The sequence below is a fragment of the Cyprinodon tularosa genome, unplaced genomic scaffold (genome assembly GCF_016077235.1).
Source record: "Cyprinodon tularosa strain WSP-4 unplaced genomic scaffold, ASM1607723v1 ctg305, whole genome shotgun sequence".
NCBI classification, from domain to species: domain Eukaryota; kingdom Metazoa; phylum Chordata; class Actinopteri; order Cyprinodontiformes; family Cyprinodontidae; genus Cyprinodon; species Cyprinodon tularosa.
Window position 1 is genome coordinate 20,444 of NW_024039014.1, and position 19,403 is coordinate 39,846.

At 36.0% G+C, this 19,403-nt stretch overlaps 3 protein-coding genes across 5 annotated transcripts in view; 2 read left to right on the top strand and 1 right to left on the bottom strand.

Annotated features, from left to right (window-relative positions):
• Positions 1–251: 251 nt before the first annotated feature.
• On the bottom strand, positions 252–8,347 carry chrna10a (cholinergic receptor, nicotinic, alpha 10a). Its single transcript, XM_038291976.1, has 5 exons — positions 8,133–8,347; positions 5,200–5,345; positions 4,191–4,345; positions 1,996–2,528; positions 252–1,918 (listed from the first exon to the last, which is right to left on the bottom strand). The coding sequence occupies exons 1-5, from the start codon at positions 8,191–8,193 to the stop codon at positions 1,230–1,232; spliced, it is 1,584 nt and encodes a 527-aa protein (XP_038147904.1). The 5' UTR covers positions 8,194–8,347; the 3' UTR covers positions 252–1,229.
• Positions 8,348–8,679: 332 nt separating this feature from the next.
• Positions 8,680–11,854, top strand: LOC119787920 (post-GPI attachment to proteins factor 2-like). Its single transcript, XM_038291978.1, has 6 exons — positions 8,680–8,958; positions 9,154–9,327; positions 9,693–9,942; positions 10,060–10,166; positions 10,257–10,365; positions 11,299–11,854. Exons 2-6 carry the CDS (start codon positions 9,160–9,162, stop codon positions 11,427–11,429), a joined length of 765 nt encoding a protein of 254 aa, XP_038147906.1. The 5' UTR covers positions 8,680–8,958; positions 9,154–9,159; the 3' UTR covers positions 11,430–11,854.
• A 1,868-nt stretch (positions 11,855–13,722) lies between these two features.
• stim1a (stromal interaction molecule 1a) overlaps positions 13,723–19,403 on the top strand; it is a 41,232-nt gene continuing 35,551 nt past the window's right edge. For all 3 annotated transcript variants that reach the window (XM_038291982.1, XM_038291980.1, XM_038291981.1), the window contains exons 1-2: positions 13,723–13,880; positions 15,288–15,420. In XM_038291982.1, coding sequence (XP_038147910.1) covers positions 15,300–15,420 — 121 coding nt within the window. In that variant the 5' untranslated portion in view covers positions 13,723–13,880; positions 15,288–15,299. The remainder of the gene's footprint in view (positions 13,881–15,287; positions 15,421–19,403) is intronic.

Sequence of the window (19,403 nt, forward strand, 5' to 3'; positions counted from 1 at the left end):
TCAAAAAGGTCCACACATCAATGAAGTGATACCCAGATAGGTAGGGAATGTTATTATATACTATGTAAAAAAACAGTCCTAGATTCATAAAATCATATAGAAATGCTAAATAAAAAACAGTCTCTAATTTGAAGGTAATTGTTTGTTTTTTTTAAAGACATTTCAACACTTATCAAGGAGTCTTTGTCAGTTCTGTTGGCTCACACATCATTGCATTGCAATATTTTCTTGCAACCCTGGTGTGAACCAACAGAATTAATAAAGTCTCTTGAATAGGTGTTGAAATGTCTTTAAAAAAGAAAAAAAACTGAGCGAAGTTTGCTTTGTGGTTGCCATGACTCTTATGACCCAGAATTTACACACGTTTTTTTTATCCTTCTTACTCAAAGAAGAATTACATAAAAATTACTTTATTTCATGACTTTAATTAATATACTCCAGCTATCAATCTTTTCAATTGCTAGTACATTCTTTTTCACTACAGTTGGGGGCTGGACAATTGTCTGTACTGCATGAGGGAAGGTACAGACATCCTTTTGTTTACACACTCAAACTTAGGAGTTTCTAATTATCTATCTGGAAAGAGTTGTGGAAGAACTTGTGTGTCCTTTGGTATGAGGTGGGGGCACCATTGACAGGCAGCTAACAAAGCTTGTTTCCCAAATATTTTCACATTTCTATTATGTGTTGCATTAAATATCATTTAGCTCCATTTACTCTCATAGCCCTAACTAAAATCTAAAGCTACAAATTACTCAGGATTCACTAATGCTGTAAAGTACCAGATGTATAAGCAATTTCAGTCAAAATAAACAAAAACAAAAAAACAGCAAGAACTGCAGTGACAGAATCATGCAGTACGAAGACTTTTCATGATTAGGGTTATGGAAGCTGATCATAGAAAGATGCGTGAATCTACATTAGGCCAATCCTAAATATGATTTTGCGACTTATATGAGATTATCTTTTTATTTATGAGATATGTCACTTTAGAAAAATATTTTTTGAAAAATTTCGCATTCATAGAGATCTTGGCATTGTATTCTTTGAGGAGCAAAGGAAAACTAACCAAAGGTATAAAATATACATTTTTTATTTTTTTATTTTATTTTACAAGAAAAGTTGCCTTTTTTTGGGTCAGAGAAAGAGTAAGTTACAAACCACTATTTAACGTCTAATTTGACCAGTTTGACTTAATAGTTTTAACAACCACATAAAAGTAGTGCTGACTAGATAGCTTTGCCCATGATAAGCAGGCTCATGAAAAACACCATTATGAAAAACATCCACATGAAGAAGCGATCTAAAACTTTGGCTACTTTCTTCCATTCCCCAGTCCGTCTCTGCATGGCCCTCTGATCCCTGTAACAGCTGGCAATGTACTCAATGTTATGCAGCAGCAATTCATCGTTGGCATGGGTGTTGCAGGAAATCTCTTGACCTTTTCTCTCTCCACCGCTCACCCCTCCTTTTCTGCACCTCCTTGGACCCCCTGGTTCCCCATAGTCCAGTAAAATATCCTTCTTCCAAGTGCTGTACTGGTTTGTAGGGTTCTTCCCCACTGAGCCCAATGGACTTAGGATTTGATCATTTTCTTCTTTCTCTTCTGTGATGACAGATCTGACTGTCTCTTGACCACTGTTAATGATGCAGTCCTCTCTTCCTAGTCCTACCTGCCCATTCATGGTGCAGTTGGTGTTCCCTCCAAAAGGAGGATCATGTTTCTCCGTCTCTGCTGACATACAGTTCTCCCCAACTTCATAAACAAAGCACATTCTTGCCATATACTGCAGAATGACTTTTTTGGCCCACTTTGGAACAGGTTTGGCATCTGGACCACAGTGGTGAATGTTCATGATGAAGATGGTCAGAGCAGTGGAGGCTGTAATCATTGTCATCGTTGCAATGTAATATTTTCCTGCAGGGATAAAAAAAAGAGATCAATATTTACATGTGTCTGCAAAGTAGATTTTGAGCCTTCGTCATCATCCTCACCAATGAGAGGCACATTCTCAGAAGGTGGCATAATTTCGGCAACCAACAGCTGAAAGACAGTGAGGGCTAGCATCACAGTAACACCTAAAGAAACCTTTTCCCCAGAATCAGCGGGCAAGTAGAAACCCAGTGGGGCCAGAAAAGAGATCATTACACATGGTATGAGGAGGTTGAAAACATAAAAGGACGCTCTTCTCTGGAGCATCAGCGTGTAAGTCACATCTGGGTATGGGTCTGCACAGCATCCATACAGAACAATATTCCTCTTTGCTGGCATCCCAAGCACTTCCCACTCTACGTTTTCCACCAGGTCAGCTAGGTCGGCGTTCTCCATGGCGTTCAGGATGTCGAGCTGGTTTCCGTTGTAGGTCCAAGAGCCATAGGTAAACCTGCACTGTTGGCCATCAAAAGGAAAAAAGGACACGTCCACTTTGCATGAACTCTTTGTGATAGCAGGAGAATCCCACATCATTTGGCCGTCATGCCGGATCACCACATTGGTATCCATTGGGCCGGTAAAGTGGTTGTCTGCACTGGAAAACACAAGTTAACCTCTTTCAACAAGCAAACTATTGCAATATTGTTTGCATTACTTCCAGAAAGATGAACATTTTGAACAGAACCCAAAAGCAAAAGTACACCAACTGGAAAAAAGTCAAGTTTGTCATTTTTGAGAGTGGAACTTAATGTCTTTACATTCTCTCAGTTATTGTTTTCATCATTGTTACACATGTGGTTGATTTTTCTTAAATAATTTGTTATAATTAAATACATTTTTGATAGAACGAATACCTAATTTACTTTCAGAATCACTAACAAATCATCTCTAACTTCATGTTTTTATCAAATTTTATTGATAGCTGTTGTGAAAACATAACTTCATAGCATAATCTGTCATAAATCTGTCATTAAAAAAAGTGAATAGTCCCACTGTTTTCAATAAGTACATTAGTAAGTGTAAAACTTATGTCTAAACCTGAATTGCTACTATTGTTCTCCTATTAAATCTGTTTATAATAAAACCCACAGAGTTTTTATTTTTTTATTTTATTAATCTAATTTTTAGATTCCTTACTTTCTAGAAAACCTAATTATAAAATCATAGTTTTGTTTTTGCCTTAGGTGTAATTACAAGAACAAGAGGCCAAAAAATACTTCACTGTGTTTCAATGTCAGCCTATAGGTAGGATGTCCAATTTCACACAAATAGAAATTTTCCCCCTTTCTCCTTCTGTCTGTATCTCCTTCACATAGCAGTCAAATATATGCTGACTGTGTGCAGTGTTGTTGCAAGCTCTGGCTACCATTGGACAGTATAATAAATCACCTCTGCTTTCTCAAACTCTCCTAATAGCACATGCAAAGTTCTCATTTTTGGTAATTGCGTAGCCAGTCTTACTAGATCACCCTACAATGATCACAATTGCATCAGCAATTTTGGTTTGCACGAGCAATTTAGCACTTCTTATTACAGATCTTAGTAGACCAGGGCCTTGGTATCTCCTAACAGGGAACTTAGCAAAAAATGCCATTATCACTAAGTTTTTCAACGATAAATCTAAAATATGTGTCCATATCAACACAAAGATGACTGACCGAAGACAATATAAAATTTTCTACATCAGTAAACTGGAAAGAGAAACACCAAACTATGAGATGATTTGTGAAAAAAGTGCAGGAAAATGGTCAAAGGACTGGAGGATCGAGAAAAATTGTGCAGAGAAAAAGCCAGAGATCTCTATTTTAACTCCAGTCATACAGTATGTGTTATTTAAAAGATTAAGAGCGGTCCTGTTGTCAAATGCTTGTTGCCCAGAGTAATGAAATAGAGCCAAGAATATTGAAAGGAATACTAGCCTAGTTTGCAAATCTGGACCATCATTTTGAAGGTGAAAAAAAAAAATGCATAAAAATTAAGGCTAGATTTTTATTTTTGCCTGACATTCAGTATTAGAGAGATTGAATATGATTTTAAAGATGTAATTTACATCTTTACTATTGAATGTGGCTAGCACAGTAAGTCTGAAAATACTGATGTTTAATTCTTGCTAGTTGGTGTAGCACAACCACATTGAGGCCTGAACATTCCTAAATAAGAATTTCACACAATGATCAGCTTGTGCCTTTTTTAAATGATCAATACGTGTTTCATAGGACAGAAACCAAATGATCAACTCAACAACAGTCCGACTTACCTGTTATATAGGACTATATCAGGTCTCCATACATAACTACCAGGTATACGGATGGTATCGAGTCCATCGTACTCATCTTTATTCCATTTGAGGTGTGCATCAAACCACACTTGCCTTATCCATAGATATGCTGTCAAAATTTGATTTCGCTCATCCTGTAAAAACATTAGAAGGGGTATGAAGGGAGGAATAATGGCACAAGACATAAACATAGTACTGCAAAATATGTAAAGTAAAGTCAAAATACACTGAAAATATATAAAATATATATATAATAACACAGCTGAAGCCAGACAATTGCATTCAATTTGAACAGGCATAATGTGATTCTTTTTCATAATTTATTTGATCAGTCATTATTTGTTGTGGAACATTAACGCAACTAAAAGACTAATGCTGCTTTTTCTACTAGCTGTAGACTTTCTCATTTGGTGTATCGATCAGTCCAGTCACTGCTGTCAAATAAATGAGTTTCTATATACATTAACAATTTTTTACATCCAACTGAGAAAAAACAGAAATGCAGCACTTGGCCTTTAGCACCACTTTAAAGTATGCATTGATTTATTTTATTTCATCACTGTTTGTAATGTTTTGCCCCACTCTATTTGTTCTAATCAAGTCACATTTGAATCAACTGCTTGTTTAAGGGTATGTCACAGTGCCTCAGTCACATTTAATTTCAGACTTTGAACAGGACACTCTTAATTTAATCTATTTTAAAATACAAATACTTTTATCTTTATGTCTTTAATCACATTTTTACAATGTTGTCTTACTTGCTAAAGCAGATTATATCATTGTAAATCCAAAACATTAGATACAAACATATATAAGTTCTTGGAGTCATGTCGGTAGGCCAGTCGCTCCTGAGATTAGCCTACAGATATTGCTCCCATTTGTCTCTTTTTGCTCTTGAGTTTTTTCTGATTTGTTTTCCTTCCAACCTGAGAAATGAACGGTTAAAATGCATCACAGAAAATGTAATGTTTGTGCTGCAGTATTTTACCATGTCAATAATTTGTGAGAGTGTAACCTGTAGAGTCACATTTAGGATTGTGTTTGTGTCCTCCACAGGCCTCAGCGCACTGGTGTAGTTGGTCATTAAATCCGTCAGGAGCTTCTGGGCATATTTGGCGTATGCACCCTCACATGCTTGGAAAGAGAGAAAAGAAGCAGACATGCAAAAGTCCTTGCAATAAATATTTTGTTGATTTCAATTGATCTTAAAACCTAAATGGCAAGAATTTTCAAACAGTCAGATTAAGTCCCTGTTTTTCACATTTTTAGAGCAATGACATGTTGATAGAGTAGGAGAGAAGGGAGAGACAGGAGGCAGAAAATGTGATAGCCTGACAGATGGGGGGAAAAAGGGGAAGAGTGAATACTGGATTAAGCTGCCTTTCTGTAAACGTCGGAAGCAATTTAGAAATTTTGTTGATGTATCAGAAGCTTTTTGTAAATTCAAAATGAATGTATTAGGACATCATGTAGCAACGCATGTAAAAATGCATGAAAAGTTACTGCTCTGGCTGCAGAAATGGATTTGCACTGACCAGATGTCGATGTCAACCCTATATCATGGTTTAAATAAAGCCCCTGAGCTGGACAGAAATGTCTGTGGGATTATTTTACCACAATCTCTTATCAACCAGTCACTAGTTTGAAGACTCTGGAAATGGCTAGAGTATAAAAGAAGAGGACACATGAGAATAAGTGTATCCGGCTAAAAGTAAAACAAATATCAAGAGACAACAATTCCACACATTTGTTGGCTATTGATATGATTGATGCAATATGTTTTTCATTATAGGAATTCCTCTTATATATTAGTAATGAGATTAAAAATACATATTATCAGGTACACAATAATTCAAAGTCACTTGACTAGGTGAGGACATTCAAAACAACTGCCACGCTGCAAAAAAATAATGTAACTGTTTTTGGCATTTACTTAATCATATTAATCATAAGCAGATTTTTTAATGTTAGCAGGTTAGGATAAAAAACAATTATGTAACTAAATATGATTAAGTATATGCCAAAAGCGGTTGCATTATTAGGCAATCCGACAATATCATACTGAAAGCTGAATGCAAGATGCTTCTTAAAATGTCATTAAAGCACCTGCAGTAGGTTCCTGCATTTTTTGTGATACAATTTAGATACAGACCTTAAAAGTTAAGTTTTAAAGGAATTAAAAATCTTTGCTCTCTTAGAAAAACATAAACAGGGCTTCTGAAATGAAGTCCTTTGGAAATATACGTCTAGAATCAATTTCACTGGATGCAAAAGAGGACATCTTTAGCAAAAACGATAGAGCACTCAAACAACCAAAACAGTAACTAATCTGTTCCATTAATCATGGAGCTAAAGGTGTCATGGATTGTGAATGTCTTGCGATACTGGTAAAACCTCAAGCATTTCACAGCTTAATAAATGAGGAGTGCACAAAACTTGGACAAAGCTAGAGCCTTGTAGATAGAGATACAAGAAGAAAATTCTTTTAATCAAAATATTTATTTTTCCTCAGATTTATCTTGAAATCTTCTTAATTTTGAGAAAAAAAGTGTTGGTTTTCCAGGAGGACTTGGCAACAACAACACTCCCAAAGTTAGTGGTGTCAATAGAGTTAGGCGGCATCTTTATTAATCTGGGAAAAAGTAAAGAGAAACTGATTTGGGGGTTTTAAATCAGAGTTAATATTAACAGAAAGAAATATATCCTTCTGTGTAATGAATCTGCAACATGATCAACACTGATAGAAAAAAAAATAGGCCTATTCTAGATTATTTGAATCACAGGCGTAACTTTCTGAAGGACTGGTGTGGACTATTTTATAAATTAGATTTTGCTGCTTTTGATGGAGGATAATCACTGATGTAGCTGAAAGGGAAAACATCCCGTTTTTCTGGATGGATGAATGAAACTGAAATTGTGTGCATACTAGGGAGGCATGATATATCGCTGTTGGCATCGGAATCGACTGATATTTATCCTTTTATATATATATATATATATATAAACATTAATGTCTAACTACCCCTAATTATAAATATCAGTGTATTTTGTTCTTTTGTGTTCTCAACAATAGGAAAGCATTCAATAAATATATGTTTGAGCTCAATTTTGGAAAATACAAACCCCCTATTGAAAGTGTTTATGTTGAGTAACTGTAGGTCCATCAGCCCCACCCCTTAGGCCATCCTTGATTTGAATGCACCTGTACTCATGGGCGTAGGTTTGAATAGGGACTATAGCGACATGTCCCTACCAAAATTTTGGTAGTGAATAACATGTTTATAATTTACAACACAGTGTTGTTGCAGCAGTGTTTTATCACAACTTGTTTATTGAAATCAATATTTTAAATGCTCACTGTCAGTTCCTCTTATAGTTCCCGCGCCCATGTAAATACAATAAATCTGTTTGCAGTCCCTTGAATGTGTTTTTTTGCTTTGTTTTACAATACAGAGAATATCAGCATATCAGATAAAAAAAATAATAAGAGTGGGTTTTACCTCTGTTTGCCTTTGCACAATACTATTTCTTCAAAAGAAAACACATGATAAATACACATACAACAGACATATTTAGACTATATTTGGTTAAAAAGGCACATATCTACCTTCCGTCTTAGTCACTGGTAAGTTCAAATGTAACATTTTCAAAGTTTTAAGTTGTCCAAATTTTACATTATTCTGAGCCACTGATGCTTCAAACATTGATAAACAGCATATTGTGTTTAGTGGTTATAAAATGTGTATAAATGTAGCAAAAAAAAAAAATGCTGTTTTCTCTTTAATAAATAGGAGCATGCATAATGAGTAGGACCAATGGCATCAGACCAATTCAATTTAAGGCCAATAGTATCCCTACCAAAGTTGGGATCAAACCTACGCCCTGGCCTGTACAGAAAACATAAATCATAGAGAAACTTACCTGTAATGACACTGAAGAACAGAAACGATTGAAGTAAAGTCGAAAGTCTCCAGTCTACCATTTTTTACGCATATGATCTGCATCCAATAACCCTTTTTAATACCACTGTACTAAATAATAATAATCATAATAATATTTATTATTTATAATAATGTAGCTTATTCCAGCAGTAAACAGTGACCTTTAAAGGGAATATTTGCTCTGATGCTCAGAGCGGATTGTCGGATTATTAATCCCATGACGCAATCAATTCCATAGGCGTGCGCAATCTCACACATGCATGGGATGTGCATGATCCGAAACACAGTCGCACATAAATAAAGACAAATGATATGATAAAGTGATCGTTTGGATTTTATTGCTCAATTTGTTTTCAGTAATTCAGCGCAAGAAACAAACCCGGTCTGTTTTTATTCATTTATTTTTATTTTATTTTTTTGAGTGCCTGCATTCGTGTTTTCCTTCTCTCCTTTGATCAGTTACTTAAAAAAAATCCGCATATTTTGAAACCTGTGTATTATTTTGACACATCTTATCCCTGCCCCCCGTCTTCTCTTCCGGAAGCTGCTCCTCTCCTCCCCCTCATGGTTTTCTCCTCCTCCTATCTTCCACTGGATGACTGCAGCATCCTAAGGCCTATTTCATATCTGCCGGCTGTCATAACTGAATATTTGAAGAATAACCTTTCAAAATGTAAGCAGGCTGGGTAACATCCCAGTCTCCTATTCCTAGCTGGAAGGGAACAGAGATTTCCAGCTGCATCGCGCATCATCGTTATTGTTAAGCCAACTGAAGCGACTGCTGGGAAATAGTGAACTGGGTGGAGGTAGGGTATTCCTGGATGCATAAAAAAAAAAAAAAAAGAAATCATAGATTCATTTGTTTTTGAATAAACACAGATATTGTAATACAAAGGTCTTGAAATTGCATGCACACAAATATCCTGATGTAGTAACTCAAATATATCTCCCATGTTTATAATATAAAATCACTTTTTTTTTTTATCCTTGCCCTTTTGCAGGGTAAGATGATCCAAGGCTCAAATATTTTGGGTTATGAGAGGCCCCTGGTCATCAGGATATCATTTGCTACTTGTATTGCGGTTACTGTGTGCCTACCACTGTTAGGACTCATCACCTGCATCTCTATATCCTCTCTTTTTCACTTTGAAGATGCTACTGGTACACACTGCCAGGTAATTTCCATTTTAACAGATAGATAGAAACATCATATATATCTCCAGGTGTTTTCCAGTGAAAATAAAGTATTAAATATTTTTTTTAAATGTGAGGAATTAATTTTCTTTGATGAGATATTGCTTATATTCCATAAAAATCTTATTTAGAGAACATTGTTTCCCCCATATTACAATAATCTAGTCACAAACAAGGAGGACGCCCCCCCCCCCCCCCCCCCCCCCCCCCCAATATATTTCCCTGTAACATTATCCAACTGCAGTTGGCCTTTAAAAATCCTGTTTCTTATTATTATACGTGTTACATGTAGACTTCTACAACAGTGTAAAAGCAGAAATCTACCTAACTATGTCTCTGTCTTCAGGTTTCCAACTACCTACCATCAATCAGTGCCTCAATCAGTCTCAGTCCTGAGTGCCACATATGGCGGTTCTGCATTGGACTTCACTCTGCTCCAAGGCTCCTGGTTGCCTTTACCTACTTCAGGTTTTATAAGAGCCGCTTTGCTGCCAGGTCCTTAGAGAGCACCCTCAGCTGCTTTAACTTGGCCTTTTCCATTTCTGAGAACCTGGGCCTTCTGCTTCTCACATATGTGTCGTCTACTGAAACATACTGTAAGTAATCCATATACAACATACTTCTATACTTTTATTACTATTTTAGAACAAATAGTGTTCTAAATCATCAAGGAGCTTTTATCTGACCATGCTATCTTCTTACCTCCTGTGCAGTTGTGCATAAGGAGGGTTTTGTCCTCTTCATTGTGAGTTCTCTTATCTACATGCTGATAACCTGCCGTTTGTGGAGAACTATTAAGAAGTACTCTTTGAGCCCTGAGGTAATGAATAATAAATATTGAAAATCTTAACACTAAATCCTCCTATTTTAGTTGCAGTTTTGAGTCGGATTGTGGTGTTTTTTCTTAAAGGACGCCAAGTCTCATTATTGGAAAGTTCGCTTCTTGCTCCTCAATGTTTGCTTCTGTGCTTTTGCTGGATTCTTCTACTGGAAACACAACATCTACTGTGAATCAGGAAGTAAGTCTTACACTACCTTACATTTATTATGTAATAACAATACAACTGACATGGAATATTTAGCATGCCTAAAGGTATATTGGAGGATTTTTGTGAATTTTGTAAAAGACCCGCCCTCTCCACTTTAATAGAAAAATGCCCATGCATAACCCTGTACCTTCTCCCGAGAGGGAACGGCTTTTAAACGTGTGCAAGAGCATGCATGAGCCCATTTTTCCTCTGTACACTCTGTTTAAAAGTTGCTGTTTGCATCGCTCATACAAGCTTACTTTCCAAAAGAAGATTTGCAATTTTTCCACGGTGTCAGAAGTGAAAATGGGGACGAGCACGTAGGACGGCCTTACGTAAACATATCACCAGAATGATTGGCAATTAGGAGGACCACTTATTTAGATGATCCATCTGGAAAAAGAACATCCTCCACTATACCTTTAAGTATTTGTACTGTATTAAACACAAAATAGTCCACAATTGTTATTTGAAAGGAACATTATTCATTGTTTTGTAAAAAGAAAAAGTACGGCGTGGATTTGCATTCAGCCTCGATTTGCCAATATATCCTAAAGCTTTAGGTGCAGCTTTAAAATTTTATGGCATGTCTCAATCAATTGTAACAGCTGCAATGTTTCTGAAAAAAACTGAATAACATCAGATCTGACTTTTTTTTTTACACTCTGAGAACTAAATGAATTCTTTGTACCCTTGATTTATTTTTTTTTTGTTGACATCAATTTATCAGTTTCCATACGCTTCATATTTAGACAAATTTTTGCTCATGTCTCACAAAAGTCCCAATCTTACAAATGCAATTCATGGTTGTAAATGAACAAATTATTCATGAATATATATATGTTTTTACCAAAAAATGTATTTGCCTTTTAAACAGTATAAAATAGTGACCAACTCATGTCTATGATTCTGAATTGTTGACAGGTTACACGTTTTTTGCCCTGTTTGAGTACCTTGTGGTCTTCTCCAACATGGCCTTCCATCTGACAGCAGTGTGGGATTTCAAGAGTCGGGAGGTTGTGGTCATTTCCAACTTTGAAGATAAAGACTTCTGACTAGAAACTAAAGAAAGACGTGATACATCTGCAGGCATTAAAGCAGCGGATGACGAGAGCAGTGATCCAGTTGAAGAGGACTGGGATGGGCTTTTTCACATATTTTCATGAGGACAATTCTTAAATGATTAAAGTGTGTCAATGTGAGTCAGGTGCAAAACGATTATGCACACATATACACTTGAGGGATTAATGAACAAGTCTTGTTCTAATGTTATTCCTATGGATTGCTTTAATTTCACTCATAATATTCAGTGATGTGAAATGTTTGTTTTCTTTTCAAGCACAGCAACTAAGTGATGATACTGTATGTCTGCTAAATTGCAGTAGATGTCTTCTTGTAAGCTCAAGACTGTCAGAATCCGTTGCTGTCAACATGGTATTTGATATCACCAAATATAGTATTCAGGTTGAGATCTAAAGAACAATGTTCATCTCTGTTTTATTGTATTTCAGTCGCTTTTTTAGGGCCAACACAATAATGTGTCTCTCTTCAAGAACTAAATAACTGTTTCCTGTTTCTTAAATACTAGAATCATAATGACTTTAAATAATCATTAATTAAAAGGCATATATATATATATATATATATATATATATATATATATATATAGACTGCCAAATTGGTAAAACGTAAACTGATTTCTGTGCGTCATTGATTATTTGAGGCTGAGGGGGATTAAAAAGCTGTTAAATTCTATCTGTGCTGTAAAACAGATATTATTTCTCATAAGACTAAATTTAGTTTCAGAATTTCTAAGCCTTATTAAGACAGAGTTTATATCTGAGTTCCGGCGACGTGAGTCCAGCTTATTGTTGAACCTGGCTTCAAGAGAAGTGCAGCTTTCGTCCCAGGAGTTTAACTTTGAACCAGCTTGCCCAGAGTTTGCCCAACTGGTGCAAATGTACTTTGTGGACCTGTAAAATGCATTCAACCATGTTCCCCATCGTACTCTTTATGAGGTGCTGCAGGAGAATAGAGTCTGGGCCTTTTTGCAGTGTAAAACACTAAAAGAGTGCATGTGGTCCCACTCGGAATTAGCGTTAAATTAGAACTCTATGTAGTGTATATTTTACTCCAGTTGTTTTTGTAATAACTCTAAAGGAATGTACTTTGACACTGCCTATTTAATACAGTAGAATTTACTGTGTAGGCAGCCATCCAATATGCACAAGCTGAGTCTGGTTTGTATTGCTAGTATTGAGTAATGGGAGAAGCTTGGAGTAGAGCCACCTCTCCAAGTAGGATGGGCTCAGACGTCTGTTTCTCATGAGCGTCCCAGCAGAAAGAAGCTCAGAGCAGTTCCCAGGACACACTGGAGGTTCTCTCTGCTATTTCTGGAAGGCCTTGCAACCCTGAATAAAGCACCTGATGATGAGAATGAGTAAGAATTAATGGGATTTCAAACAAGATTTGTATCTTTAATATGAATATTTGAATCTTAACCATGAATCATAAGTTTTTGGGTTTTTTTGCTATCGTGACACAACTTTTTCTGAATCAAAATGCCACAAAAAGATGCTGTCTGACCACAGCCCACAATAGTATAAACAGCATCTCCAACCAGAATCATTGACTGCTCTGCCCCTGAGATCTGAAATGAAACAACACAGTCTGTGGAGCAAAACGGCAACGTTCCACAACAGCTTTCTCCCTGACTTTAATAGTTTTTTGGACTCAAATTACGGCACTCATTGCCTCACACATTCTTAATGAGTGTTCTCAACAACCAACCAGGATATTGCTGATAATTGGTATTGTCTCAGGGTTAAACACACCGCCACGTAGTTTTCAATTCTAGTAGTAGTATTTTTGTCATCAGTTGGTTTCTCATTTTATATATATATATATATATATATATATATATATATATATATATATATATATATATATATATATATATATATATATATATATATATATTACAATCCAAAAAGTAGAAAATTAGCCCTGAATTTCCCTTCAATTCAAATTGTCTAATTGACTTAATATGCACTGCTAACGCTCATTTAACCTAATGATAAATGCCCTTTTATTGCTGACAGTGTTTTTTGTTAAATAAATAATATAATACAAGGATCTAAATAATCATATTTAGTTGAGCTGAACTGTAAAATTATTTGGTTAAATTACTGCAATGTTTTATCACGTCCATTAGATGGCGCAATTTTATAGTACATGCATGGATATCATGGATGGTGTTCGTGATGTCAATTATACACTCAAGCCGCTAGATGGCAACATAGGTCGTCCTTGACCGGTGCTCCTTCCTCCGAGCAAGAAGAGCTTGCTGCGGCTTTTTTGGTTCAGTAGTCTGTAGGCTGCCTGAAGACCGACAGCTCTACCAGGAGGTGGAGTACCGTAGCTCTTCAACTCCGCGGGACCAGACATTTGCAGCTATGTGGTTATTGAGCTGAAATCACACATTTGCTGACTGTAATAGATGACAGGTAACTTTTATTTATATTATCTTCACGGATATGATACAGTTGTTAGCCTAGCTGAAACTACAATTGCTGCTTATTGTTTAGTGTTCGTGGTTAGCTACACGTCACCGGTGGTCAATGTGCAGCTGAAAATAATTCCGTTTGGCGACAACATTGTAGACATTAAAAAAATACACAGCTTGTCGTTGTTAAGCTGTGAGAATTATATATGGTTGATTTTTACTCGAAATTACTTTGTACTCTTTGCTCGTTATCCGAGTTGTTAGCTAGCTAGCCTGCCGTTGGCTTAACAGACATCCAGCCAGAAGAAGCAGAAGGTGCAGCCTGCTGACACTTTCTAGGCTTATTTCCCTTTTGAATTAGCATGCTTAATAGACCGTGGTTCACGGCAGTTACAAGGCACTTCCTGAATGAAAACCAAACTAGCGGCAATACTAATGAAATGTGAGGCAACCCCACAAAACTCTCACAATTTACCTTAAAAATACTCTAATTATTAGCTCTGATTTTAGGTAAACCGGTATGAATTACGTATGAGTAATATCTTCGATCACACCAATTTTGTGTTTGGTTGTTGCTGTTGGAAAATGGGGTAGTAATCTTCTAATCTTGAGGTAATTTTCCTGTTTTTAGATTATGAATTCTTTATTTTAAAAGTATCGATAAAAATATTCCCGTTTTTATTTCATTTTAGTAGCTTATTTCAAAATGTAATTTTAAGCTGTCAGTTTTAAGAATCTAAAATACATCTGGATCTATTTTGAATGAAACTTAAGTAATAACAAGGGTTCTGTTTTTGACATATTTGTTATATAGTAACTATATTTGCATCTTATTTAAATAAGGATCATCTTTATCAAGTTTTGAAGTGACTATGGACTTTGTGTGTTCACAATTTATGAAGGTAAATGCTGACATGTTGGTTATTGAAATCAGTTTTATACTATTATATAGAGAATTTGTATTGCTCTCTGTTTTATCCTGTATATTGACTATAATCCCAAGTTTGAAGTTTGACCCCATTGAACAGATTAGGACCTCTGATCAAAACAACCTTCAGCTGTATACGTGTGTTAGTCGTATAACTGATTTCCGTACAGTAGACCATGAGTTGACAAACATGCCTCGAGTCTTCGGTTATCAAAGCAGGGGTAAAATGCCATCCTGCTTAGGTATGATTTGTCAAAATGTCTGCTCAAATCCTCTTTTGGTAAATGGAACTAAATATACAAAAGGTGTAACAAGACCATAACTGCTAAGGTGTGAAATGGTAAAAGGTTAAAGTTGAAAAAAGACCTCCATAATACTGCTTAAAATACAAAAATGACATCTTAAACACTTGAGTTGCTTAAAAGTGTTATACATTTTGAGAATGTCACAATTTGAGAATCGTTCTTTTTCTTTTTACAGCATCCAAAAGACATGGAGCTTCTTAAATCTGTGACCTTGTGGATATTTTGTCTGTGCCTATTTGGAGAGTGTGCATCTGAAAAGCAAAGTTCTCCAACAGTGGATGGTCAAAATGGTGAAAGCGGAGTGTCCGGTGAGTAGTTATTCATTGCATTAATATTTTGTAAGGTCGTAAATAATATACCAGGTTGACACATGCACAGTATAGAGTGACAGTGTGTTACAGTTTGTGCTACACCTTTGTGATCTAGCAGGCACTAAATGTAGCTATGCTGAGAATAGTACAGCTGGCATTTGCTATTAAGCCCTGACCTCCAACTTAGAACGAGCCACCAAGTCAGACTGAACATAATAATGCTAATGCTTACGAGATGAAATTAAAAGTGACCGATAAAGTCGTAGGGAATTCATATTTAAATGTCAAACAATTCTGTACTCTTTATCAGACCATATTCTCCTACAAGTTAGAAAATTTCTATAAAAAAAGATCTGTCTTAAAATCTATGTGGGGGTTTTTCTCGCTATTTTATGCAGGCCAGTTAGTTATACGTCAGCTTGTACTCCTAAATTCAGCCAATCATATATATCAACGGTCAAATTATATATCATATATAAAAAAAAATTCGGTCATAGCTTGATTCATATGTCGCAGTTAGTATATGCAACGGTTGAAATAAGAATCATTAAATTTACTATACGTCCCAGTGTTCACAGGGATGGATGTCTGTGTCTTTGGCAGGCGTAGAGTTAACAGAGCTGGCAGAATTGTGAGGCAAGGGCTCAAACATGTAGGGCTGTAAGCCTTCTACACCAAAGCAACCTTCTGGCTCCCTATCATCCTCTTCCACAACAACTTTGTCCCCGCTTTCCTCCTCTAAATAAAAAATGTATGACGGAGGAGACTCATCAACAACCTCCGACAAAAAACTCTGCTCCTCTTGCATGTTTTCGCTGACAACATCGTTGCTATATGCTACTTGGTCCCAATGCAATTTCCCATTGGCAACCTACTAGCACGAAGTTGCTAACTGGTTAGCAAGATGCTTCCGAGACACCAGCCACTACCAAACTTGCTTGCGAACCTTCCATCAGAACAATCCCGCCCCCTTGATAATCAACCAATCACATTTACTTTATTCACTCGTGTAAAGTCGGGCACCACTTGGGAGAATTCGGAACTGCAACGTTTGGAACAGCTGCTTCCCTATGATATTAAGTTCAGATATTAAGTTCAGATTGTGAAAATCAGAAATTATATCCTAGGTTTGTCTTTTATCTTTATGAAATTTGCATGCCTGAGTTAAGACATAGGAACTTTATATGAATGACAGAAACTTCTCTGTTAACCGTTAATTATGAACTGTGTGATAACTTGGCATTAATTTGGGTGCTGCAACATGGCTTTAACTTCTCCTCAAGGATTTTGCACTACTTGTTTGCACAGGTTTGGTTTTGGTCTTTGTTATTCTTGCTGAGCAGACGGTTAGAGTGAGAACAGCTCCTTCTTTTTAATCACATCTGTTGCACTCTGACTATAAAAGCTGAAAATTAATGATTGCAGTCTGATCAGGCTTAGTGTGTGAAGGTTTTGATTTGAAAGAAAATGCTCCAGCTTCCTAAATGCATGCTGAATGCCTTGTAGATTATAACTGTTGCTGTATTAAGGTGGCAAAATCAAAGAGTACTGTTGGTCTTGCAGGCACACAAAGTAGTTTACGCAACTTGAGCTCTTACAAAAAAAGCTGACTGACTGGTATGTAAATATCTTATCTAGTGTCTCTGGATGTTTGCAAACCAAATGGAAAAAAAAATAATCCCAGGTTTCGTGTGTGAGACTTTCTCAGGTGGCAAACTGTTTTTTTTCTTCTTCCCTGGCATTCTGTCGTTAAACACCAAGAGTGAGAATGCCTTTGTTTTTTGTGGTATGTGGCTTCACAGGTTTAGTGAAGGGGAAGCTTGCATGCAGTTGCTCAAAAATTAACACTTTGTTACTGAGGTGTAAATTTCTTTGCTCTGGTTTAGTGTTTCAGATTGGCACAGTGTAGTTGATGCTGTTTACATATGCGTTTTAGTGGTATTTGGCTGAATATTGGCACATTTTAAGATTTTTTTTTAACTCAGTTTAGGCTATTTGTCAAAATCATGCTGTGTAAGATTAACAGCTTTGTTTGTAGGATAATCAGGGTTTCATTATATATAACTTATGTAAATTGGTAGCTTTTGACCAGTAGTGTGCTATTAAGGATTAACAAAACACAAAGAACCGGGATCAGAGAATTTTTGTAGGTCTAGCCTCAGTCCAACTTAAAGAGGAAGTTGGGTTTGTTTTTTTTACCAAGGTGACATTATATTACAAAGGTCATTAAAAGCAACTTTGAAAGCAGTCATAATTTTGGAAGAACTTCTGTCGTAACAAAAAATCAGTGCATAGAATGCCCCAAATCATTTAAAACAGGAATAAAGCACAGATGTCATGAAACTGCAGTATTGCAATATGAAAATGTCTGTTACAAATGTTACTACAAAAGTTTGTGGTCAATGGTGAAGCCCAAACTGGGCTCTCTGTTTGATATCTAAGCCATCAGTTTTCTCTGACAAGGCCACTCTCCTTATTGACCCTAACCTTTATGATCCTCATTCAAGGATGTTAGGGAAATACTCCCATCTTTTTTACAAGCGTAGATAAAGATCAGCAGGTATAGGACTTTTTAAAATAAAAGACGTACAGAGGCTGTCAAACATGATTAACTTGCTTTAAATTTATGTGGGCATATGTTGGCTATTATTGCAATGCTATGAAAAAGTATCTGCCCCCTTGCAGAGTTTTTATGTTCTTGCTTTTCTGTATCACTCATGTGACAAATGTTTTATTTTAGTAAACCTTTAGTTACCTAGAAAGCCCCTATATTTTTATAAGGAAGTCTTTGTCAAGAAGATGGATATTTACAAGCTACAAGGTAGAAGATTCAAGCTACAATTTTGTTGAGGGGAAAAAAAAAAATCCAAACCAACCTGGTTTGTTTGGAAAAAAGCATTGCCCTCTTGTTATACCATCTTATTTACAGTTGGGAAAAAGTACTTTTTTTTTCTTGCAAGATGCCTGGTTACTGCCAGATTTGAAGAATCTTTATTTGAAGAAAATTATTTGCCATATAAAGTAGGCAAATAAATCTCAATAGCAGCGCTTTATTCAATAATAAAAAAAAATGTAAAAGTAGATAAGAAAAAAATATATCAAAATGATTTATGTGGATATTCATGCATTTTTGTTTATAAATAATAAAGCTATTTTGCATGCTTCATCCACCTTCGTTGTTGATCCTTACTAGGGCTGAACAATTAATCAGATTAATCATAATTAATCGGTTATTGAAATAATCAACTGATTTAGTAATAGATTTTTCGTTACTGGAGCATAGAGACTCTTAAACATGCCTTTAGCTGCCAGAGCAACCACTTGGAGCAATAATTATCTAAAAATTGTAAAATAATATATAGAAAATTTGCATTTAAGTAAAAAAATGTTTTCGGCTGTCGAAATGCTATATCCAGAACTCTTCAAGTGGAAAAGTTTTAGGTTCTCTTGGTTTAATTTTGTAAAAAATCTTTAAGGAACCTTTGTGCGACGGAGTATTAGGGCCACACATGAAGAGAAAAAATATTTTTGCCATGACGAGATTAAACTGTCAACTTTAAACTCGCCATTTCGAGAATAAAGTTGATATATCGTGGCGACTTTAATCTCAACATTGCAAAGTTTGGAGAAAAGAGCAACCACGCTCCACAGCTGCAGTCTGCGTTTTAAGAGTGAAGGTAGTCTTTGACGTGCTGCAACTGTATAATCATCACAGGAAGCGGTGGCCTACCAATAATAACGTACCGGTAACGTCTTTCCCTATGCTTACTTAGGCTCGCAGTTCTGAATTTGAGAACATGTCAGTCATTTCAACTTTATTCTCGGAATGGCGAGTTTAAAGTCGACACGTCGAGATTAAACTCAACATGACATTTCAACTTTATTCTCGAAATGTTGAGTTTAATGTCGACATGTCGACTTTAAAGTCGACATGTCGAGTTTAATCTCGTCATGGCAAAAATATTTTTTCTCTTCATGTG

Excerpts from the sequence above, each read along its gene's own strand:
- chrna10a (XM_038291976.1), bottom strand. The coding sequence starts at position 8,193 with ATGGTAGACTGGAGACTTTCGACTTTACTTCAATCGTTTCTGTTCTTC. Across the intron at positions 5,346-8,132 it reads GTTCTTCAGTGTCATTACAG|CATGTGAGGGTGCATACGCC; the intron begins GTAAGTTTCTCT and ends TCTCTTTCCAAG. Across the intron at positions 1,919-1,995 it reads TGAGAATGTGCCTCTCATTG|GAAAATATTACATTGCAACG; the intron begins GTGAGGATGATG and ends TTATCCCTGCAG.
- LOC119787920 (XM_038291978.1), top strand. The coding sequence starts at position 9,160 with ATGATCCAAGGCTCAAATATTTTGGGTTATGAGAGGCCCCTGGTCATC. Across the intron at positions 9,943-10,059 it reads GTCGTCTACTGAAACATACT|TTGTGCATAAGGAGGGTTTT; the intron begins GTAAGTAATCCA and ends CCTCCTGTGCAG. Across the intron at positions 10,167-10,256 it reads AGTACTCTTTGAGCCCTGAG|GACGCCAAGTCTCATTATTG; the intron begins GTAATGAATAAT and ends TTTTTCTTAAAG.